A 24,182-nucleotide genomic window follows, 5' to 3' on the forward strand; every position below is an offset into this window, starting at 1 on the left:
AACTACCATATGACCCAGCAATCCCACTACTGGGCACATACCCAAAGAAAACCATAATTTGAAAAGATACATGCACCCCAGTGTTCACTGCAGCACTATTTACAATAGCCAGGACATGGAAGCAACCTAAATGTCCATCAACAGAGGAATGCATAAAGAAGACACGATATATATATATATATAATGGAATCTTACTCAGCCATGAAAAAGAACAAAACAATGCCATTTGCAGAAACATGGATGGACCTAGAGATTGTCATACTGAGTGAAGTCAGATATGGAAAGACAAATACCATATGACATAAAAATTTAATACCCATTAATGGAAGGCAACATAATCCAAATAGCCTTCAAGTTAACATACATTATGTCAAGCAGACAGTAAAAAATTACTAGATATGTACAGAAGCAGGAAAATATTATAATCAGGAAAAATTAGTTAACATAACTGACACCAAGATGATTTAGATAAATAAATAGCTACGAATAACTTTGTCAGCTATTGAAAGTATGTATGAATCTTGAAGGACAAGATAGATATAATAAGAAAACATCTGAGGAATCTCAGCAGAGAAAGGAAAACTAAAACAACCAAAAAAATCATTAGAAGTTCTGGAACTGAAAGTACAATAGCTGATATAAAAGAAAAAAAAAGTTCTGATGGGTTTAACACAAGAATGAAAATAAGGAAAAAAAAAGGTTAATGAATTTGAAGGTAGATTATTTAAATTGATTTACTTTGAAGAACAGAAAGAAAAAATAAAAAGATTGAAGAACTTTACTATACCTCAGCGACTTTTGGGACAAAAACTAGGAAAAGAACCCTCACCAGAAACCAGATTTGCTAGAACCTTGATTATGGACTTACAGCACATGAGAAAATACATGTCTCTTGTTCAAGCCACTCAAAAAAAAAAAAAAAAATACCATATGACATCGCTTATATGTGGAATCTAAAAAAAAAAAAGAGTACAAATGAACAGAAGGGTACAAAACAGAAGTCAAGTCACAGATGTAGAAAACAAACTTATGGTTACCAGGGGATAAGGGGTGGGGAGGGATAAATTGGGAGATTGGGATTGACGTGTACACACTACTATATATAAAATAGATAACTAATAGCACAGGGAACTCTACTCAATACTCTGTAATGGCCTATATGGGAAAAGAACCTAAAAAAAGAGTGGATATATGTATATGTATAACTGATTCACTTTGCTGTACACCTGAAACTAATGCAACACTGTAAATCAACTATTCTCCAAAAAAATTTAAAAAAAAAAGAAAAAGCCAGGTATCATCATCATTAGGAAACACCAATGGTTTCAATTTGGAAAACAGAGGGAATTTTGTCCTGACTTCCTTTATTTACTCCCTTTACCCGAGGGCTTGAACTGAGCTACTGGACAGGACAAACACTACACCGTGCTCAGTCTGGATGAGCACTTCTCACACCAAGGCATTTTAGTCACCCTAATCACTTCTTTCCACATCCCGCAGGAGTCAAATCAAAGAAAGCAGAGAGGTCTTACAAGATAGAGCTGAGATGCGGTTTGAGTGAACTATTTTTAATCTGCCTCTGAACTGCAATCACTATCCACTCCAGACTTTTCCAAAAGGGTAATTGTCTATAAAGAGAGGAGGAATGCCAGGAGGTTTAAGGAGCTGGGAAAGAAAGGAGAAGATTGTGGATTCTTGAGAGAACATCAGTTCAGAATTGCTTCCAAGCTCCGGCTAGCTCTGGTAATGTTTTTCCTATTTGCCTTTGGAAATGAGCAAAGCTTAAGGCAGATCTCCTGTCCTAAGGAAGCCAGCTCCGAGACACAGACTTTTCTGCTCAGACATCAGCCAAAATTAAATTGTACACGTTACAGAATAGATGAACTTTGAAAATATTATGCTAAGTGAAAAAAGTCAGACATAGAAGGCCACATACTGTGTGATTCCATCTACATGAAATGTCCAGAATAGGTAAATCCATAGAGACAGAAGATAAATTAGGGACTGCAAGGGACTGGGGGATGAGGGTAATGAGTGACTACTAAGGAGTACAGAGTTTCTTTCAGGGGTAATGAAAATATTCCGGAATTAGGGAGTAATGACAGCTGCACATCGTGAGCATGCTAAGAAACACTGAACTGTACGCTTTAAAAGGATGAATTTTATGTCACGTGAATTATATTTTAATTTTTTTAAATGGGGGGAAAATCAAATTGCAGCCGGTACCCTGACCTCAGGGAGGAGGCCCTTTCCCTTTAGAGCAGTGGTCCTTCAAAGGGGTCCCCAGACTGACAGAATCAGCATCACTGGGAAACTACCAGAAATACAAATTCACCGGCTCCATCCCAGACCCACATAATTAGAAATTCTAGGAATGAGGCCCTATAATCCATGCTTTGAGAAGCCCTCCAGGCGAACCTCATGCATGTTCTTAAGGACCATTACTCCAGAGTAGGGGAAACTCTTTGTGTAAAGGGCCAGACAGTAAATATTTCAGGCTCTGCATGCCACATACACAGGGTCTCACATATTGTTTCTCTTTTTCACAACTTCTAAAAAATGTAAAGGCCATTCTTAGTTCCCAAACACACAAAAACAGATACCAGGCAGATTTGGACCCTTGAGCCGTGGTTTGCCAACTCCCTGCCCCCCCTCCCCTGGAGCAACACACTCCCACATTGGGAGATCTCTGGAGCCTCAAGCAAAGACAGGTGGATTTTTTCCTCCATAATAAGGGAGATGCACAGTGGCCTCAGGGCACCAGACAGGTTCCCCTTATAGGTGTGATACCCTCCTCCACGCCAAGGCCAAAGTAAAACCAGATCCTGCTTTCCATCCAGGCTTTATTAACTCAGTGTGCAGACAGTCGCTGTGTTCTTTCATGAAATGCATTCGATTCACAGTGATATCCTTTGATCAGTCAGTAAATTCTACTACACAAAACTCATACAGACATGGCCCCAGGTCAGCCACAACAGCCCCCTTTCCCCCAAGGGCCTGAGAAATCACCTAGAGCAGCCAGGCTGGGAAGGGCGAGCAGCTGCGCTTTGCTGTGTGTCCTTTAAGGCTCTTTGGTCCTGGTTGATTTCCTCTCAGAGGCATCCAAATAAAACTTCCCTTTCCTATTCAGTACACACCAGTCTTTCTTTGGTGTTTAACCCAACGGGCTGAGGAAGGGAGGTAGCCAGGAAATTATACCCACTAACATGTGCAGTTAATGCCTACCTACATCCTTTTTACTCGGTCAGTGGATTTATCTTTTAGACCCAGAGAAATAGAATCGGATATGATTTTAGGGGCAGGAGAACAAAGCCAGTGTCAACAGGTAGGGCTTGAAGCACCACAAAACTCTGCTGCCTCACACAATGTCCTTTTTTTTTTTTTTTGCACTAAAACTCCTGGGTGCCTGATAAACCCAAGTTTAGCAAGACTCCCAGAGAACCTTTCTGACCAGGGGGCCCTGGGGAGGAGAGTGGGGAAGAGCAAAGAGGAGCCCCAAGGTGACCCGGCCTCTTCCCTCCCGCTTCCCGAAGGAACCAGAACTACACAGGTGAAAGGTTCCCTTGCCTGAGAGCCGATGAGGAGGAAGAGAAGAGGGGCCCTTCCTCAATCCTGGCTGGAACCAGAATCCTAAAGGTTTCCTAACTTTTGCAAACGGTTTGCTTGAGTGTCATCCCCAGGGCTCAGCACCTTCTCCCTGAGGGGGTCTCAGCTCCTGGTCTCCAGGGGACAGGGGTTAGGGGAGAGCAGATAGAAGACTTGGCCCCTCTCCCCTTGTTCACGTTTATCCCCTGGAGTCCAATAAACCCAGGTGCCTGGGTAGAAGCATGAGGCATCCTCCCACCCCCACCCTCGTCCCCCCAAATCCACCCTGGCCTACAGGCCCTGTTGGCAAAGAGGAATGAGGCACGGGAATCCACAGTGGCTAAGGAGGAGCTGGTAAATATGGGTATGGACTGGTCCTTGCTGGGGTGGGGCATTTAGAGACCCTTATTGAAGTAGACATAAGGCACAGGTTCTCCATACTTGGCCTTGATAGTGTCTTGGAGCTCTGGTTCCAGATAGGAAACTGGCAATTCACTGAGAAGAGAGAAGGGGCTTATAAGTGTGCCACCTGGACGAGCAGCAAATTACCCTCAGATAAAATCCAACTCAGATGCCACCTCTAAGCAGCCCTTGCCCATTTTCCATCAGAATTATTAATGACCTCCGTCCACTACAGTATGTTGCTTTTACTTCTATTGAGCCCTGACTTCATCTCCCTGGTGCTAAACTTCCATCTTCTTCAAGATTACAAGCTCGGTGCTCAGAACACAGGAGATGTGTAGCAGGTGACTACGGAGCTGAGAGTACTAGGGAAAGGGAAACGGGCATCTTCTCCGTATCTATTCAAGCTATGCCTGGTCTCCTGGAGCTAGTACTCCGCCTCACCCCCACCACCCCAGTCTGATGCTTACCTTCCCTTTGCCGTCATCTCTCCTCACCCACCTCCTCTGCTCTCTGCACCCACCCCCCAGGACATGCAAGGGAAGCGGAGAGGTCGAAGCCGTCCACACTCTGGCAAACATCAGCCAGAGTGAGTACCTACCCTCTTGTTCAATTTCAAAGACCAGATCCAGCCAGGGAGATGGATCTAGTAACTCAACCAGCAGGGACAGAAAGTCTCTTATTGTTCCCCCACCTTCTCTCCAAGGCAGCCTTTGCTCCACTGGAAGTGAGCAACTCATCCCTCTGCCCCTTGGAGCTCTGTTTCAGTTTACCATTCACCTGGGGTCAAGAGGCCCAGCGTTTAGACTGACAGGTACTTGTCCTTGGACAGATGCCTCCCTGCCTGCCCCTCCCTCTCTCCTTCGGGACACCAGGCAGGTCAGGGAGACCAGGGACAGGGTGCTCAGTAAAACCAAGTGAGGAATGAACAGCTGATACCATTTCTGCGGGAACAGCCCACATGCCACTGGCACCATGAAGATGAGGCTGGAAGAAAGGAGAAACCAAAGCATTAGGGGGTGTCTGGCATCTCACAGAGCCACCCACACCCCATCGCTGAGCCCCTCAAAGGAAGGGGGAGCCGGCGCCAAAGCTCCTCTCCCTCCAACCCTTCTCCTGGTCTCTTGGTGCCTGGAGACTCACTCTAGCACAGGACAGAATCAGCCCCCCCTACACTCCCCCTCACACCCCACCCACCCGTCACTCAAGCAGATGAAGAAGGTAATGGAGTCACCAGGGAGTGTGGGCAGCAGCCCTAATGACCACAGGCAATCCCTGACGTATAGGGAAAGCAGCGAGGGGCGTGAACGCAGGGTCCTGCTCCTGTCCTCACTGAATGCCCGAGCTGCTGGAGATCAGTGAGGGCAGAGCTTCTCAAACTTCACTGGGCATGCAAGGAACTCGAGGAGCTTGTTCAAATGTGATGCTAATTCAGTAGGTCTGGGAAAGGGCTTGAGAGTCTTTATTTCTGACAAGTTCTCAGAGGATGCGGATCCAGGACCATGTTTTACAGGATTTGAGAATCTAACAGACCTAGGTTCGTGTCCCAGCTCTGCCACTTCCTAGCTGTGCAATCTTGGGCAAGTTCCCTCTGAGACGGCAGAGGGGTACTTACTCTGCACGGTTACTGTGAGGATTAAATGAGATAACATGTGTGACACATCCAGCCCATGGTAACTGCGCCCTCAGTGGGAAATCAGTTAGCAGAAGACAGCCTGGCATAATGTTAGACCTGCTAAGGATCCAACTGCAGCGCCAGCAATTACCAGCTAGAGACGCATGGGCAAGTTTCTTCATCTGGGAAAGGAGATGATGACAGTATGTACACCTCGAGGGCCGAGGGAATAGGCAGAAATATAGACGTGAAACATCAACACAGTGGTGGCACACAGAAAACATCCAATGCATGTTAGCTTTAGTTGCTGTCATTAGCCTCATGGCCTCACAAAGCATGAGTAATGCTGGGACATGTCCGGTCAAGGGCAGGCACCTAAGAACGCTGCCAGGACTCATGGCGCTTCCCTCCCGTGCGAGGCTGGGACACTTAACGGGCCCAGGCTGTGCTGTCATTTTCGATGGCTCATCTTTTTGGATGTATTGAGATATAACTGACATGTAACACTGTGTAAGTTTACCACCGGCGTGAGCCAACCCCTCTATCACGTCACATAATTCATTTCGTTTTTGTGGGGGGATGATCTCATCATTTTTGTCTCTTCTCTAAAACTACTGAAGACCTAAGGTCAGAGGGGAGACCCTGGGACAGAAGGACCCCCAAGGGTTCCACTTTCCACTCCAGTGTGTGCACAGTGCCAGCCTGGTGCCCTCAGAAAGAAGGGGTGAGAGCGCACCAGAGGGGCCACAGACGTGAAAGTCCGGGCGCTTTTGAAGTCAGGTAAAGGAGTACATGTTTTCCAACATGGGTGACACAAGAAGACAGATCTTGGGCACCCCACCATAGAACCCCAAACCGAGAAAATACGATACTCACAAACACCCGGACAGCAGAACCTGCAGTGGGGCGTGCAGCACCCGGATTCTCTGCACAGAAACAGACAAAAGAGAGACCCACGTGGGACTTACATACTTCGAGGTGAAACCCACGCTGGTCACCCAGCTAGAAACCCGCAGGCGGGAAACCCTGGCTCTGCAGGGTGGGGAGGGGGCTCTCCTTGCTCTCAGCAGACAAGGCCGAGAACTGGGCAGCCAGCGGGCACCGGGATGGGCCCTACTTGAATGAGGTGCAGGGTGGGAGCAAGAGGGAAGGGTAAGACGGTCAGGAGCCCCCAGCACGTATGTGTTCTGGGCAGGGAAGATGCAAAGGAGAATCCGCTCACCTTCATGCAGCGCAGTTTCTCCAGCCTTTCCATGACGACCGGCAGCAGGACTGGAAGAAACCAGGGGAAAGGCTGTGAGACTGCCCCCCAGATCCCTTTCCAAAGTCGGATCACAGACTGATTCTCCCTCCTTCCAAAGAAGTTCCAGAAAATACTTTTCATTTGTGAGAAGAATGGAAGACTGTAGGCATGGCCACGCCCCACCCCTCCCCCAAGTCCTGACAGAAGGTGCTTCCCAAACTCCTCAACCTGCACACCTATAACAACAGGAGGACAAGTACCGCAGGCCCAGAGCACCCTTCTCAAAACTATCTTTGAAGCAAGTTTTGTATCCTGCTCTGTAACATGCACCTGCTGACAGCAAAACCAGGGCAGGGGACTTATTTTTCTCTACCACTGTCTCCCCAGCACCCCACACTGTGTCCAGCACATTGAAGGAACTTAAGGAATATTTGTTAAATGAAAATAACTTTCTCCACCAAATCTCTGATTAACTGACATTCCAGGAATTACAGTGTGGCTCTCCCGTGGCTCTTGGCACTCAAGCAAACCAGTTTGAGAAGCATGTCTACAAAGGCTGAGGTCCCACCCCCCACCCGAAGTGTGGATGAGGTCTCCATCACTTGTTCCAGGGTCCCCCAGGATGGGAGGGCTTCCCCATCTTACTCATGCCAGGGGCTGCCATGGTGATCCGAGAAATAACCACTTGGGTGATGCCTATGGCCGCAGCTCTCTGAGGGCAGAAAAGAGTAAGTTGTCAGGAATGAGCTTATCCAGTATCCACAGGCTGCACCAGAGGGCTGGGTCAGGGTCAGGGTCAGGGTCAAGGCCAAGTCTGAGCTGGTAAAGAGGAAGGGATGGACCTGTCAGGGGCTGAGTGACCTCACCTGACCCTCTCCCACCCAGCCACGTTTTTATGGCTTCAGGACCAGAAACGATGGAGAAAAGACATGAACAGAGATATGGAGGGAAAATCGATGGGGAAGGAGGATGGAGTCAGGGAGAAGTTTTCTCAACCCTATAGTAGAGCCCAGGCCTGCTCTGACCACGAAGAACAGGACAGGGTCTGAGAGGGAACTCCCTCCTCCCACCCCAAAGGCAGGCCTCTGCTCACCCGGGAATGACCAATCTCACTGTGGTTCCTGTCCTTCACGCAGATGCCCTGGATGAGTTCCCTAAACACAGACAGGAGGTGCTGGATATGGGAAAAGGGTGCTGGAAGCCTGCCAGCGATGTGACACACCAGGGGACCGAGGCCAGGGCACTCAAGCTCTAGAAAGCCACCTCCTGCAGCTAGCCCTTGGAGCGCCCTTCCCCACTCCAGAGAGTGGTATCCAGCCGTGACCTAGGGCAGAGGCTCAGAGAGCTAGCACTGGGCCCCAACGGCCTAGGCTGAATCCGGAAACTGCAGAGCAAGTGTATGAACTTGAGCAAGTTCCCTAATCCCTCTAAAGACACAGTTATCCGCATCTGCAAAATGGGGATAATCATGGCACCCACTTCATGGGACCTGGTGAGGATTAAACAAGATAATGCCTGCAAAGTGCTAAGTCCAGTGCCTGACACAGTGACTGCTCCCAAACAGGAGCTGTTGGTCTCAGGCCAGTGCTTGACAGCACTGTATCCAAGACCAGGTGGGTGGTGGGGACTCATTCATTCGTTGGAAGGAGCAACTGGATGGGGGGGGGCGGGAAAGAGGAGGCGAGCAGTGTGCATGCGGGACTACTCTGTGGTGTGCTCTTTCTGCAAGGGCAGTTGTGATCACTTTCCATTTGCTACTAATCCCAAGAAAATGTGCCTTATAGATACTGGTGATGACGAGGAAGGCACTGATGGAAACGGGGGCAGCAGTAGCTAACGCTTAATGCAGCATTTTCTTACAGTCCAGGCGCTATTTGGGGCGCTTTACCTCTACTACATCATTAAATTTTATAACAGAGGAACATCTATACTTTCTCTAGTCAAGAAACAAGAGCTGTGAGACACAGCTGGTTTCTCCTTTCACCTTTCCTGCTGTGACGCTTACAGCCTGGTGCCTGGAAAACATCTATCTGCCCCTCTGGCTTCCTCAAAGCTTCTTGGTTCTGTTATATCTTTGGACATCTCGCTCTGCTGCGTTTCATTCTGTAAGACATCCCCAGGGCTTTAGAAGTAGGCCGAGTCCACAACTTAAAGACAGTTGCAGTTGAAAGGACATGAGCTGGTGCCAAACCCCACAGGTCCTCGCTAATGCCCCACCCCTGCTCCCCATCACCCACAACACACATCACAGATGAAACCTAAGTCACCCGCCACTCCTGCAGCCATCACTGCTGGAGCCGCCAGTCCTCAGGGAACTTTCAGAAGCGCAGTTCGGCTGCCCTCCCCACACCCACCTCAGCCCCAACGAGCCCCTCCACTGCCTTGGTTTCTTGCCTTTCCCCTGCTAGCCTCACGGTCTGTAGGGAGGAAAAGGGATCCCTGTACTCACTGCTGTCGCATCATTGGGATGTTGACACAGTTAGCCGCAGCCACAGCGGCAAAGGGCACCCAGCGGCCCACCAGGGGCGGGGCTCTCTGTGGGAGAAGAGAACAATGGGAGTAGGTCAGGCTCCCTGGAGATGGGGGTGGAAGGGGCTTCAGGAAGATAGAGCAAGAAACCAGCCCTCGCTACTGCCACGCATCCTGACACTCAGTCGGGGAACCCAAACTCCCTCAAAGGCCCGAGAAAGACCAAATGGGCGCAGCCCTGCTGAATTTCCCACTACTTGGCTGGGCTCTGGCCAAACCCAACTCATCCAGACCGGAAACGGCCCCTGCCTGGTAAAAAAAAGTTTTCCCTAGGGCTTTGCTGCCGCCTAGTGGCCACCATGCCCACAGCAACCCCAGACGGTACCTTTGTCAACGTGTTCATGCCCACAGCAGTGGCCACCGCAGCGGTTGTGGCAGTGACGTAGGAAACGGCCATCTGCCTAGTGGAGGAGAGAAGATGTTTGGGAGCGGGGACCCTAGCTGGCTGAGGGCAGGACGATGGCTTGAGTGATAAAGGCTAGAAATGTGGCTTCATGCCTGAGAAGCTCATGTGATCTGTCCCCAGCATCACCTTGTGATCTCCCCCCAACTCACTCAGCTGCTCCAGTCCCCTTGGCCTCCTTTCAGTACTTTAAACACACCAAATGCCTTCCTGCTCAGAACCTTTGCATGTTGCTGCTCCCTATCCCGGGAATTCTTCCCTGGGCTCTTGCATGGCTAAATCCTTCTTTCAAAACTCAGCTGAAATGCCAGCTCTGCGGAAAGGACTTCCCTGAACAGCCTATCTACACAGATGCCCCTGTGCTGTTCTCTGTCTTGTTATCTATTTATTTCCTTAATGGCAGCAATCACAGTCTGACATTATTACGCTTGTTTTCCTTTTTTTTTTTTTGGCTGCGCCATGCGGCATGTGGGATTCAGGATCTTAGTTCCCTGACCAGGGATCAAACCCGTGCCCCCTGCATTGGGAGCATGGAGTCTTAACCACTGGACCACTACGGAAGTCCCTATGCTTGTTTTCTTAAAAGACCTTCAACTCTAGGGCTTCCCTGGTGACACAGTGGTTGAGAGTCCGCCTGCCGATGCAGGGGACACAGGTTCGTGCCCCAGTCTGGGAAGATCCCACATGCCGTGGAGCGGCTGGGGCCGTGAGCCACGGCCGCTGAGCCTGCGCGTCCCGCAGCAGGAGAGGCCACAACAGTGAGAGGCCCACGTACCGCAAAAAAAAAAAAAAGACCTTCAACTCTAGAGAGCACACATGTCTTACTCAAATGTATCCCTGGCACCTAGAACCATGCCCAGCACCTAATACACACTCAAGAAATATTTGTAGAATGAATGAATGAATGAGTGAATGAATGAATGTTGAATTGGTCTAGGAAGAAGATACTCTCCTAGTCAGCCTAATACTTCCAAACCCTGAAAAGGGAGACCTGGTCACTTGCCCAGGGCAGGTCCCACCCAGGGAGGACTGACGGCCCTGGAACCTTTTAGAAGGGCTGTTCCCCTGGAGGCAAGAGGACAGCCACCTGCTCCAGGCCCACATGGATGGCCTGGGGTTCAGGTCTCCTACCTGACCGACGTGGGGGAAGCTGCATTCCTGTTGGTGTAGTTGACTAAGGCATTGAAGGACTGGTTCACCCACTGCCAGAAGATCACTGCCGGTATCGTCCTACCAGGAGGGGGGCCCGGAGAGGCAGAGAGGAGGATGGAAAGAGGGTTTGGGGCACACCAGTCAAACCATGTTACCTGCCGCTCCCCAAGCTGTTCCCATGCTGTTTCCTGCAGCTGGGCTCTTTTGCACAGGCTGTCCCTCTGACTGGAGCATCCGCACCCCCTAACCTTTCCATACATGGCTGAATCCTGCTCTGTGGAGAGATCTCTTCTTCCTTGGAACCTTCCCAACCCTTCCCCTGCCCTTCCTGAGACACAGTTAGTCATTCTATGCTCTCTGCTCCCACCACCCCATATTCTACCCCTAACCTACCACTTGGCAAGCTGGGTGGTAACTATTTACTTCTTGGTCTCAACAAAATTGGGCACCCCTTGAAGGGAGGGACTAGTCTTTATACTCCCCACACCTGGCCCAAGGCCTGGATCAACAGCTGGGTAACTGAATGCGTGGGGGACAGAGGGGGGAGAGGGAAGAGAGAAAGGGGGAACAACAGAGAAAGTTTCTCTCCCCAACTGGGCTGAAAGGGTATCCCAATATTTTTACTTGGATGTTACATTATAAAAATACATTAAATTCATTGTTGAATAAGTACTTTTTAAAGAGGGAATTAGAATAGCTCATCCGTTGAGCACTCTGAGAGGCCTGCCTCAGTTTATACAGCCAGGCACCACTACTTCCTGGCTGTATGAACTTGGTCATATAACCTCTCCAGAACCTCAGTTCTTCATCTATAAAATGGAGATGAAAATAGTACCTCTCTGTAGGGTTGTTGAGATTAAATGAGGTGATAACATGCAAAGAATTTAACACAGTGCCTGGTAGTTGGTCAGGGATCCATAAAGACGGCTATTGCTATCACCCTACTGTGGCTCCCTGCCTAACAGGTCCATGCGGCTGCACCTGGCGCTGCCTTGCTCCCGGGTCGCACCTGTAGAACTGGAGCATGAAGCCTGTGATGATCATGCCCCCGGGGACCTGGAAGGACATCCGCCCAATGACGTTCATCTTGTCCCCGGTGTCAGGGTGGAAGGCCGAGTCGTACAGCTTCTTGGCATAGAGCAGCTGCTCCACTCGCGTGCCTGGGGGCACAGTCCCCATCCTGCCACCAAGGACCACAGGCGGTGTTACCTCCTGACCCCTGGCCCCTCGTCTTCCGTTTCCACCTCGTCCCTAGGGCATCCACCAACGTCGCCCCAGTGCCCCCAGCCCACTCCCCTAACCACTCACCTGCTCTTCTCCACCATCACTTTGGCCCAGTCCAGCTCCCACTCTGGTACCAGGACGGTGCGGGGGTCCGTGACATTGAAGAAATGCTTCACCCGCCCTAGGAAAGTGCACTGGTCCCAACGGGGGGCATCGATATTAAAGCCAGACAGGTCAGCCTCCATCCTGCTCACACATAAAACTGTGGACTTCAGGAACAGAGGAAAAATGAAGATTGCCCTCAAAGCCTGCCCTGGAGGCCCGTAGCACCTCCCGCTATGGTAGACTGACGGCTCTCACCAGCCGCTAGCGTCATCTGACTCAGCTCAGGAAGGGTCCAGTGAATGGTCACCAGTCTGAGCAACTGGGCACCAACGTGTGTTTCCTGAGTGCCTGCTGGTGGCCAGCCTGGGGCTTGATCGTGCTGTGGGCGAGGCTGGGGAAAGGGACAGTACAGTGCCTGTCCTTGGGGAGCTGAGTCTGACTGGGGAGCAAGAGCCCACCTGTGGAACAACAGATAATACATACAGCAACAATAAGCACGGGAGATGAGAGGAAGCTGAGAAGGGGGGACACAAAAATCAAGGGGGGCTTCCCAGAAGAGGTGGAATGTGAGTGAAGCCCCAGAAGGTAGGACAGATCTATCTGAAGGAGGAAGAGGCATGGGATCACACTGAAAGTAGAAACAATCACTGATAAAGATGGAGAGGACAATGGCATGATCACCTTCAATTCAGGGGGGGGGGGGGGGGGGCGGGGAGGGTGCATGCCGGCCCTATGAGAGATCCCGGGCCATGGTTGTCGCCCTCAAGGCGTTGCAGAACAGGAGAGAGACAAGTAAGTCAACAAGGACAGTAGTGTGACAATGCTGCTGATGGACACGGGGAGCAGCAGAAAGCCAGAGAAGAGGTACTAAAACTGAGGTGACTCTGCATCTCCTGGTTTGCCGGGGCTTGTCGTCCTGTGGTAATTATTAAAAGCACCCCCTCGACCTCAAAAGTGTCCCAGTCTGGATGATAAATTATAAGATCACCTTATCTAAAATGGATGAGGGATTCTGAACATGCTTTGTGAGAACAAGAAATAAACAATGTTTTGAAGGATGCATGAAAGTCAGATGGATGGAGGAGAGGTACCCCAGACAAGAAGAGGCAGTGTTTAAAGCACACAGTGCACATGGGGACCTGATGATGATGGTGACAACACTAACACTTACTGAGCTCCTACTTGATGCTACACACTCTGCTTGGTGCCTGACGTGCATTTTCTGAATTCATCTTCACCGTAACCCTATAAGATAGAGATACTCTTATGTTTAATGCCATTTTATAGACGAGAAAACCAAGGCACAGGTAAGTAACTTTGCCAAGTCACACAAGCACTTGCCAATAACAGAGCCAGGATTTTAATTCAGCCTGACTAACTTCAGAACCCCTGCCTATAATTAGGTTCTGGAATCCATGACTTGAAAAACTAAGGCGGGTCTGACACGTGAGGAGCTTGGAAATGGTCACTCCTGTCCTCACAACAAAAAGAAGCTGAACAAACTGAAAACTCACAGCTCTTCTTAGAACCATGAGGGAATTGAGGTCACAGGGCTGCCCCTGAACTTGGAGAGACAGGCAGGTACAGAGAATCACAGCTTAGTGGGAACAGAAGCCCACCCCTTGGGGCCAGTACCATAGGAAACTTAAACTGTGACTGACAAATTGCTGGACGTTCAGTGTGGACAAGCTTGAGAGTTAAAAATTCCAGGGGGATTCAATCTTTGGTGGCGGTGTGAGGAGACACACTTTTGTGAGTTTTACCTCCAGGAGCCCACCAGGTTCTCAGGCTGCAGATCAGAGAAAAATTCCTTAGTGCTTCGGGCAGGGAGATGGGAAAAGTGGCCATTCTGAAGTAGACCCAGAGGCCTCTGCGATTTTTAACAAGGCCTGCCCTCAAAGGAGCCTAGCCTGTTTCACCAGCGCCTAACTACCTTGGGTCTCACCAGAACCTAACTGACTTGGGGGAAGAGAAACACTCAACTCCACCCCTTCTAGCTTTCCTATCTCACCTAAAGGGAGTAAGGGGAACCTGAGAAGGACTTGTGAAGGTCCAGGGGCACCTAATCACAGGACTATAGAACACACCCCCTCCCCTCACACTGTCGGTGGTACAGGGCTCCCGTATAATAACAGGGAGAACCAACAACAGAAGGAACCGCGAGTCTCAGACCTTATTTAAGAAGAGGTGTCTAGAAACCCAAAGACAACAGGGGAGACAAAAACAAGGACACCAGAGGAAATTTAACTTTTGACCCCTACAGCTTTAGCAAACAGTAATCACAACCTAACTCCTTGCCAGAAAAAAGTAAAACTTCACACACATCTAGCTTTCAACAAAAAAGGACGAGGCATCTTAAAAGGCAACAAAACAAACATCAAAACCCCACCGTGTGAAGAGACAGAGCAAGCAAGCATCAGAACCAGATGACAGAGACTTTGGAATTATCAAACCAGGCATTTTAAATAACTATGATTAATCTGCTAAGGACTCCAATGGGAAAGTGGGCAACATGAATGAACAGACAGATGATGGAAGCAGAGAGATGGACACTCTAAGAAAGAACCAAAAGGAAATGTTAGAAACTAAAAATACTGTAACAGAAATGAAAGTGCCTTTGATGGGCTCATCAGTAGGCTTGACATGGCCAGGGAAAAAATCAGTGAGCCTGAATATGTGTCAACAGAAAATTCCCAAGACTTCCCTGGCGGCACAGTGGATAGAGCTCTGCGCTCCCAATGCAGGGGGCCCAGGTTCGATCCCTGGTCAGGGAACTAGATCCCACATGCATGCCACAACTAGGGAGCCCGTAAGCCGCAACTAAGGAGCCCACGAGCCGCAACTAAGACCTAGCGCAACCAAATAAATACATACATACATAACTATTAAAAAAAAGAAAAGAAAATTCCCAAACTGAAAAGTAAAGAGAAAAAAAGAATTTATAAAAAAACAGAATAGAATATCCAAGAACCTTGGGACAATTACATAAGTTGCAACATACATATAAGAGGAATACCTTATATTCCTCTTATATGAGAGGAGGAATTTCCACCTTGTCCCTAGGGCACCCACCAACGTCGCCCCATATAATATATAAGAGGAGGAATTCCTCTTATATAAGAGGAGGAAAAGGAACAGAAGAAATATTTGAAGTGATAATGACTGAGAATTTTCCAAAATTAATGACAGAAACGAAACTAGAGACCCAGGAGGCTCAGAGAACATCAAGCAGGACAACTATCAGAAAATCTGCACCCAGGCATATTATATTCAAACTGCAGAAAATCAGGAAAGAAGCCAGGGCTTCCCTGGTGGTGCAGTGGTTGAGAGTCTGCCTGCTGATGCAGGGGACACGGGTTCGTGCCCCGGTCCGGGAAGATCCCACATGCCGTGGAGCTGCTGGGCCCATGAGCCATGGCCACTGAGCCTGCGCATCCGGAGCCTGCGCGTCCGGAGCCTGTGCTCCACAACGGGAGAGACCACAACAGTGAGAGGCCCGCGTACCGAAAAAAAAAAAAAGCTATGGCTTTTGAACTTTTGCCTGAAAATTTCAGGAAGCCATTAAAAGATTTCAAGAGTGACAAGGTGAGATGTGTAGTTTAGAAAGAACAATCTGGGGACTTCCCTGGTGGTGCAGTGGTTAAGAATCCACCTGCCAATGCAGGGGACATGGGTTCAAGCCCTGGTCCGGGAAGAACCCACATGCCGCGGAGCAGCTAAGCCCGTGTGCCACAACTACTGAGCCTGCGCTCTAGAGCCCACAAGCCACAAGTGCTGAGCCTGTGTGCCACAACTACTGAAGCCCACGCGCCTAGAGCCTGTGCTCCTCAACAAGAGAAGCCACAGCAATGAGAAGCCCGCGCACCACAGCAAAGGTAGCCCCCGTTCACCACAACTAGAGAAAGCCCGCGCACAGTATGAAGACCCAATGCAGCCAAAAATAAATAAATAAATTTACTAAAAAAAAAGAAAGAACAATCTGGGAAATCATATGAAAGTAAACAGGGTATGGCAGGACCTCACAGGATGCAGATACCAGCTGGAAGCGAACCCCTAACAATCCACGCAAGAAGTGGGGCTCAAATGAACCCAGATGCACCAGAACTGGGAGGAGGATCAAAAGAAGAGAAGTTTTTAAAGCAGCAGAATCTGAAGATTTGCTAAGTGATAGGGTATAGGAGGAATATTCTATCCGTCAGGGCTCAACCACAGAAACAGAACCAATAGGAGATTTTCTATCTATCCATCTACCCATCAATCTATCTACCCACCTACCTCCCTCCTGGAATCTCTAACCTCAGGGTGGCGGGGGCCCAGCCTTTTTTTTTTGCGGTACGCGGGCCTCTTACCGTTGTGGTCTCTCCCATTGCGGAGCACAGGCTCCGGACGCACAGGCTCAGCAGCCATGGCTCACGGGCCCAGCCGCTGTGCGGCATGTGGGACCTTCCCAGACCGGGGCACGAACCCGTGTCCCCTGCATCGGCAGGCGGACTCTCAACCACTGCGCCAGCAGGGAAGCCCCCCAGACCTTTTTTAAAGGGATTCCATCTGATTAGGTCAGGCCACCCAGGATAATCTCCCTTTAGATTAACTCAAAGCCAACCACTTAGGGATTTTAATTACATTTGCAAAATCCCTTCACCACAGTACCTAAATCAGTGTTTGGTCTAATAACTAAAAGAAAGTGTGTGTTTGTTACAAATTGGCTGCTTCTCCCTCAGAGGCCCATCCAACTGGAAATATAGCAGAGAGGGGGTCCTGGGGAGTTTCTCTGGTCTAGCCCAGTTGACCCATCACAAATACCTAGAGTGATACCAGGGTTTCTGACTGGGGCAATAACGTGCTGAGACAGAATATAGAAAAATAGGCTTTAAGGGAGAAAACAGTGAGTTTGGCTTTCCTTGTGTTGAGTTTCAAGTGCTATGAGACATTCTCAAACACAAGAGGCTGCCATCTGTCTCAGTCCCTTTGTAAATACTAGTCCAGGGTGCTATTCCTTCCCCTCTTCACTAAATAACACCTGCTCATCCTTTTTTTTTAAGGAATAATTTTCAGATTTACTGCTATATCTTCTACTACTATGTCATTTGTCTTTTTTTCCTTGGAAAAAAAAATCACCTGAGGATTTTCCACATATATTGAATTACAAGTTCGCAGGCACAGCTTGAGCAAGATTTAGAAAGCTACCTCTTCAAAGTTTGCTGCCCACTGAAGGGCTGGCAGGCAGGAAACTGGATGTGCTGGAATGCTGAGCTGCAGGACTGACGAAATTCACCAGGAAGCCACTGAGATTCTGGGAAGCTGCTCACAGGGATGCTGAGGGAACTCAGTGGGAAGACACCCACACGGGTGCTGCTGAAACTCACTGGGAAGCTGCCTGGTGGGGTGCTGTTGAAACTTGATAATAGGCAAGCACCCAGACACCTGGAAGACTACCCCTTCCTCATCAGTGTTCCTCTGGCGCCCTCTACTGGTAGAGCTTAAAATCATCTCAGAGGGCAAAGGAAAAATGTTTACAACACCAAGTATCATAAAACAGGGCAAAGAAGGGTAGATTTGGAGCTAAGGACCAATAACCTATCTGGCACAGATACACAACTTACTTTTTTCGTTTAACATCTTAGAGAATTCTCCATTTGAGATATACAACTCTATCATTCTTTTTAGTGATTATATAATATTCCATGTGCCTTAATTTCATTATTTGATAGACATTTGGGTTATTTTCAGTTTTTCACTGCTATGGTAAGCACCCTTACACACATCACTTTGTGTATATGGCAACTGTATCTTTTTTTTAATGCTGTCTTTTTAAATAAAATTTATTTTGGGTTGTGTTGGGTCTTCGTTGCTGTGCGAGGGCTTTCTCCAGTTGCAGCAAGCAGGGGCTACTCTTCGTTGTGGTGCGCGGGCTTCTCATTGCAGTGGCTTCTCTTGTTGCGGAGCACGGGCTCTAGGCACGCAGCCTTCAGTAGCTGCAGCACTTGGGCTGGGTAGCTGCGGCACACAGGCCCTAGAGCACAGGCTCAGTAGTTATGGCGCACGGGCTTAGTTGCCCCGTGGCAAGTAAGATCTTCCCGGACCAAGGCTCGAACCCATGTCCCCTGAATTGGCAGGCGGATTCTTAACCACTGAGCCACCAGGGAAGTCCCCATGGCAACTATATCTTTAGGATTGATTTCTAGAAGTGGAATTGCTGGATCAAAGGATATACATGTTTTAAATGAAGTCTTTATAATACAAACTGATTTTTCACGAGTTGTGTATGATAATGCTGCTTTAGTCAAACTTTCACCAAAATGGGTATTATAAATCTTTTCTTTGTTTGCCAATTTGATGGGGAGAAACAATATTGTTGTTTTAATTTGTATTTTCTTTTTTTAATTAAAAAAAAAATTTTTTTTTTTTGGCTGCGCCATGCAGCATAATGGATCTCAGTTCCCCAACCAGGGATCAAACCTGTGCCCCCTGCAGTAGAAGTGCGGAGTCTTAACCACTGGACTGCCAGAAGTCCCTAATTTGTATTTTCTTGATTCTTAATGAGATTAAGCATCTTTTCATATGTTTTTGGCCATTTGTTTTTCTCATTCTGAAAACATTGTCTTTTTAAATTACAGAAGTAATTTTTGTAATAGTTCAGTGCCAAAGTATATAAAGTGAAAATGACAGTGGTTAACATGTTAAAAAAAAATAGCTATCTTCTTGAGTTATACAATCATCTAAATCCAAAAGCACTCACAGACTTGAGCAAACAGAGCCAGTGTTTCATATTAGGGAAAGGAAACATATCGCTGATGGAAGCTGCAGACCTAGTAAAAAATAAATGTTTTATACTAAGTAGTAGAATGAAAGGAAACTTCTACCCAAGACCACTACCTCAATAAAGACCCATGGGTTATTACGGCTGCAAAGGAAGTTCACCTCAGAATAAACGGCAGCCTTAAAAGCAGGTGCATTAGCAAATAATTTCAAGGGCTCCCCCCACCCCCAAAAATAGTAGCCTTTTGCTCTGCAGAGACAGTCTGAGTGACCTGCAAGGAAGCACCTACCTGTCCTTCATATCTTCGCTCACACCTCCTTTCCTCAGAGTATCCTCTGAAGGACCCCCTTCCTCCCTCCCATGCAACTAGATCCGCTGCTCTGCTATAAGCCCTCTTGGCTCCATACTTTTCCCTCAGAGCCATGCCAGTCTGTCATGATACTCAGTGGTTTTACATTAATGCCCACCTTCCCCCACTAGGCCATAAGCTCCCTGAAGCCAGGAGTTGCGTCCATTTTGCTCACCACCGTTGCCTCAACGCCTAGCACAAGAGTTCGAGTATTTGCTAAAAAAGAGGTCCAGTTGGTCAGCAATTGGATATTTAGGCTTAAAACCCAGCATGGAGATCTGGGTTAGGAGTAAAACAGTGAGGGAGCAGCACGGGGGTGGCGGGTAGTTTAAGATAAAGTTTTCCAAGGAGAATACACAGACTAGGAAGAGCAGCGATCCAAGGACATACCCTGAAAAACCACTATATTTAAGAGGTAACCCAACAAAAAGATGAGAAAGAACAACCAGAAAGGTGTGGCAAGCAGGAGAAGCCAACAGATGAGGCAGAGCGAGAGAGGCGATCAAGTTTTAGATCGTCTGTTAGGGTGGGAGAGACTTCGGCAAGCTGATGGCTCAGGGTGAGCCACTTCCCCAGGAGGGAGGAGAGGCCCACTGCGGTGGTTCCGCAGCACCCCTGGGAGGTCCTGGCTCCGTGACTCAGTGGCAACCTCTCGGGGCAAGTCAGACGGCCCACAGCAAGAGCCCACTGCCAGGACTCCGGCTTCCCCCTCTCCCACCCCACCACAGAGCCCACGAGAAAGCTCCGGGCTCTGCCCTTTGGGGACAGACTGACTCGGCTCCTGCAGGCTGGTCCAAAGACCAAAGACATTTCACCCAGTCCCAACTGAAGCCAGGGGTGGGAGGAGGGGAAAGAGTTCACCTCCCTTCACTCGACAGAAAGGAAAAGGAGTTGGCCTTGGCTTACAGAGACCCACACTCCCACTGGATACAGACAGTCCCAAATGCTATGCCTCCGCCCAACACACACACACACACACACACACACTTCTCAGCCAACCCTCTCCACCCTCAACCCAACAATCCAACATTGGAAAGTCCTCTGACTTTCACAATGGAAGCATTTCTACCATGAGGGAGTAATCATTTGCTAAATCATGCAAGAACCTTTGCCTTCATTACCAAGGTCAGGACAGGAACTGCCCAGTCCTGTCTTATGTAAAACATACAGGGAAAAAAATCTAAATTCTATGTCTCAACTTTTCCCCCCACGCAATGGCCCCCAATGGGGGCAGTTCCGTGACTCCTTCAGGGCAAACTCAAGCCCTTCTGTCACATACTCCCATAGCATCCTGTCCTCCTTTGAAGCAAGCTGGGTTTTTGTAATTGTCACTTTCTTTTTATTTACAGTTATCAGTGTAAAATTTGCCTCCCCTAACAGACTATAAGGTTCATGCTATAGCCCTCATCTGCCCTCTAAAAGCACTTACTGCCTGCCTGAAATACATTCCAACTTATTCTTGGGTTCTCTGGGCAACAAGGATGTCCCCCCCCCTTTTTTTTTTTTGTCAAACTAAGAACCTGCCTTGGTTACAGAAGCTTTCTTTCACGAAGCTGCAAATTGTCTACCCCTCCTATACTGAGTCCTACTGGTCTTAAGTTTTCTTCAACAGTTATGATCCCTCTTCCTACACGAACAATATCTAATGCTTCCTAAAAAGGTGACTATTACATCCAGGGTTCTGCTACAGGGAACAGGGGGAGGTGGAAATCAGACAGGTGACTAACCAATACCTCCCTTTCCTTCCAGGATTAGAGAACGTCACGGCTCACAGACATTAGGGATCTCAGCTTACAGATGAGGAAACTGATGCCTAGGAAGGTTCACATGGATTGAGCCAGCATGGTGAGCATTTGTGGCACATGTGGTCCTACACTGTGGCAGATATAAATGTGAATAGATCCAGTCCTGTTTATCCAAAGATCTGACAACAGCTAGGGCCATATTTTCCCAAGGTTACAAGGCTTAGACAGGAATTCCCTAGAGGTCCAGTGGTTAGGACTCTGCCCTTCACTGCTGAGGGTGCGGTGCCAAAAAAAAAAAAAAAGACCACAGGTTACAAGGCTTAGGGTCACCTAGATAGGTCTTCTATCCACTACAGGGTGCTTGTCTCGAGAAAGAGAAAGAAAGAGAGGGAGGGGGGCTTCCCCGGTGGTGCAGTGGTTGAGAGTCCGCCTGCCGATGCAGGGGACACGGGTTCGTGCCCCGGTCCGGGAAGATCCCACATGCCGCGGAGAGGCTGGGCCTGTAAGCCATGGCCGCTGAGCCTGTGCGTCCGGAGCCTGTGCTCCGCAACGGGAGAGGCCACAACAGTGAGAGGCCCGGGTACCGCAAAAAAAAAAAAAAAAAAAAAAAAAAGAGAGGGAGGGAAGAAGGGAAAAGATTTTAAAAAATGATATAACCTACTTACCTCTCCTGAAGTAATGCTCGTTCTTCCAGGGAGAGCTGATTTTCTCTGGCAGACAGTATCAGAGTCTGGAAAACAAGCTTCCGAACCTCTTCTGTTGTATCCTTTTGCAAGTGCGGGGGAAGTACCCAAGATCTTCCCATTTGAAACCCCAGGTAGGGAGAAAAACAAAATGTCATCGCTTGTACTCCCATCAGAGGAAGATGGGAGTCAAAGACTCAAGAAGTTCAGACACAGGGCTTCCCTGGTGGAGCAGTGATTAAGAATCCGCCTGCCAATGCAGGGGACACGGGTTCGAGCCCTGGTCCAGGAAGATCCCACATGCCGTGGAGCAGCTAAGCCCGTGCACCACAACTACCGAGCCTGCGCTCTAGAGCCTGCGAGCCACAACTACTGAGCCCATGTGCCACATCTACTGAAGCCCGAGCACCTAGAGCCTGTGCTCCGTAACAAGGGAAGCCACTGCAATGAGAAGCCTGCGCACTGCAATGAGAGTAGCCCCCACTCGCCACAACTAGAGAAAGCCCACGTGCAGCAACAAAGACCCAATGCAGCCCAAAAAAATAAATAAAAGAAGTTCAGACACAAAGACCACTGAGATGGCGAGGGCTGGTGTCAAGGCTGCCTAGAGCAAGTTGGAGAATGAGACTAATAATTAAACCAGCAGACCCTGGTAGTATATACTTTTGTACAATCATGTGACTCCGAGGCAACCATGATGTTAGACACCAGGCAACTTAGAAAGAGAAGTCTGCTTTGCCTCTTTCACAAAAGAACCAACAGGCTAGAGATGGGTGGATTGAAAAGAGTACATACTCTGAATTAACCATTCACCTTGCACCTCCTTAGTCAAGGTTCTGAACTGAGTTTTCTCTCCAAGCATCTGATGCAGGTATGCAGGTAGCAGATGTTTTTAAAAATACTTTACTTGAATGCATAAAAAGCTAAGGACCATTCAGGGAAAATCCGCCTTCATTCCAATGATCTTAACTAGGCTGAAAAGGCTGCTGTTCATAAAAGCAGCAAAGCCCAAAACCTGGATGAAGCTATTAACAACAGCTAAGCCATGGGACCTCCCTGGCGGTCCAGTGGTTAAGACTCCCTGCTTCCACTGCAGGGATCACTGGTTCGATCCCTGGTCAGGGAACTAAGATCCCGTATGACGTTCCTCGTGGCCAAAAAATAAAATAATAAAAACTAAGCCCCATATAGCACTTCCTAAGTGCCAGGCAATGTTCTATGTACTTGACATATAATAATCCTCACAAGAACCCAATGAGGTAGGTAAAAGGCACATACACACACACATCTGTAAACCTCCAGATGTATCATCCATGCCCACACTTTATCTGCTCTTAAAAACTTCTGGATTTACATCTCAGGTATAAATCACTCTGTTCCTCCAACATGGACAATACAATATGGTGTTTAATAATTCCTCAAGAGTCAGAAAGTACTAGGTTCAAGTCCCCACTCTTATCGCTTAAAATAACCAATTTCTGGGGCTGTGAGAATGAAATGGAATCTTGTATGAAAAGCATTTCACCAGGAAGGATGTAATTTCCATGGGGGCAGATTTAGCCCCCTGCTGTGTCTCCAGGGTCTGGAATAGGACCTGGCACAAATGTTATAACTCTTCTTTCTGTCCTCTGCACGGGGAAGGGGTGGGAGGTAACACCCAGAATCCCTCCCACTGTTTCTTGCCTGTAAGTGCAGGCCCCTTTTTGCCTCCTCCGGGGCTGCAGACGGCGCACCGACCGGTCCAACGTAGATCAACGAAACTATCCTTCCCAAAACGTCTTTCATCCCCGCTATCAGCTCACCACAGCCCTCAGGGCCAGTCCTCAAGCAGCTTCCTGCCTTCCGACAGGCAGCCTCCCACCACCAGGAGTCCTCCAGCCCGGATTCTAACACAGGTGTGTGGAGATGGGTGCGCAACCCATGACTCCCCTGCCCCTCAGCCCGTCACACGAAGGTGCTGGGGGCCGTAAAGGAGAGGTCCACAGGTAGACCCTTCTCTTGCCACGTGGCTTTGGCAGGTGGAAGCCCAGCCCGCGCTGCAGCCCCTCCTGGGCAGAGTCAGGACAGAAATGCAAGCTCCCTCCGGGATGTGGGGACTGGAGGTATATGTGGCAGGCGGACTCCTCCCAAGACCCCTTACCTGGTCCCGGGAGGAACGCACTGAGACAACTGCTACCAGATGCACCCCGCGTTGGCAGCTTGGCCAGGGTGCACTTCTGGCCTCGGCCCGGGAACCGCCCCTCGCCCCGCCCCCACGCCTCTCCTTCTGGACCAATCACAGGCCGGGTGGCCCCCGCCAGCCACGTGAGCGAGTTTTCACCATTCCCTGGGTCTTCACCAGCCTGCCACAGCCTCCAGCCGCTCCAGCAGCCCGCCTGCGCAGTGGG

The 24,182-nt window shown here is 48.9% G+C and overlaps 1 protein-coding gene across 3 annotated transcripts; it reads right to left on the reverse strand.

Annotated features, from left to right (window-relative positions):
• Positions 1-2,072: 2,072 nt before the first annotated feature.
• Positions 2,073-24,021, reverse strand: SFXN2 (sideroflexin 2). 3 transcript variants are annotated; one of them, XM_082854201.1, is made up of 13 exons: positions 23,936-24,021; positions 21,778-21,909; positions 12,238-12,399; positions 11,939-12,109; positions 10,909-11,007; positions 9,700-9,775; positions 9,295-9,380; positions 7,939-7,999; positions 7,491-7,557; positions 6,825-6,874; positions 6,479-6,528; positions 4,927-4,974; positions 2,073-4,080 (listed from the first exon to the last, which is right to left on the reverse strand). In XM_082854201.1, exons 3-13 carry the CDS (start codon positions 12,396-12,398, stop codon positions 3,981-3,983), a joined length of 969 nt encoding a protein of 322 aa, XP_082710327.1. In that variant the 5' UTR covers position 12,399; positions 21,778-21,909; positions 23,936-24,021; the 3' UTR covers positions 2,073-3,980. The 3 variants fall into 3 exon arrangements, with proteins under 3 accessions (XP_082710327.1, XP_082710328.1, XP_082710326.1); XM_082854202.1 differs by having other exon boundaries at positions 12,238-12,422; positions 23,936-24,015; XM_082854200.1 differs by lacking the exon at positions 23,936-24,021 and having other exon boundaries at positions 21,778-23,904.
• Positions 24,022-24,182: the final 161 nt, after the last annotated feature.

The sequence above is a fragment of the Leucopleurus acutus genome, assembly GCF_964270905.1.
Source record: "Leucopleurus acutus genome assembly, chromosome: 14".
Lineage (NCBI taxonomy): Eukaryota > Metazoa > Chordata > Mammalia > Artiodactyla > Delphinidae > Leucopleurus > Leucopleurus acutus.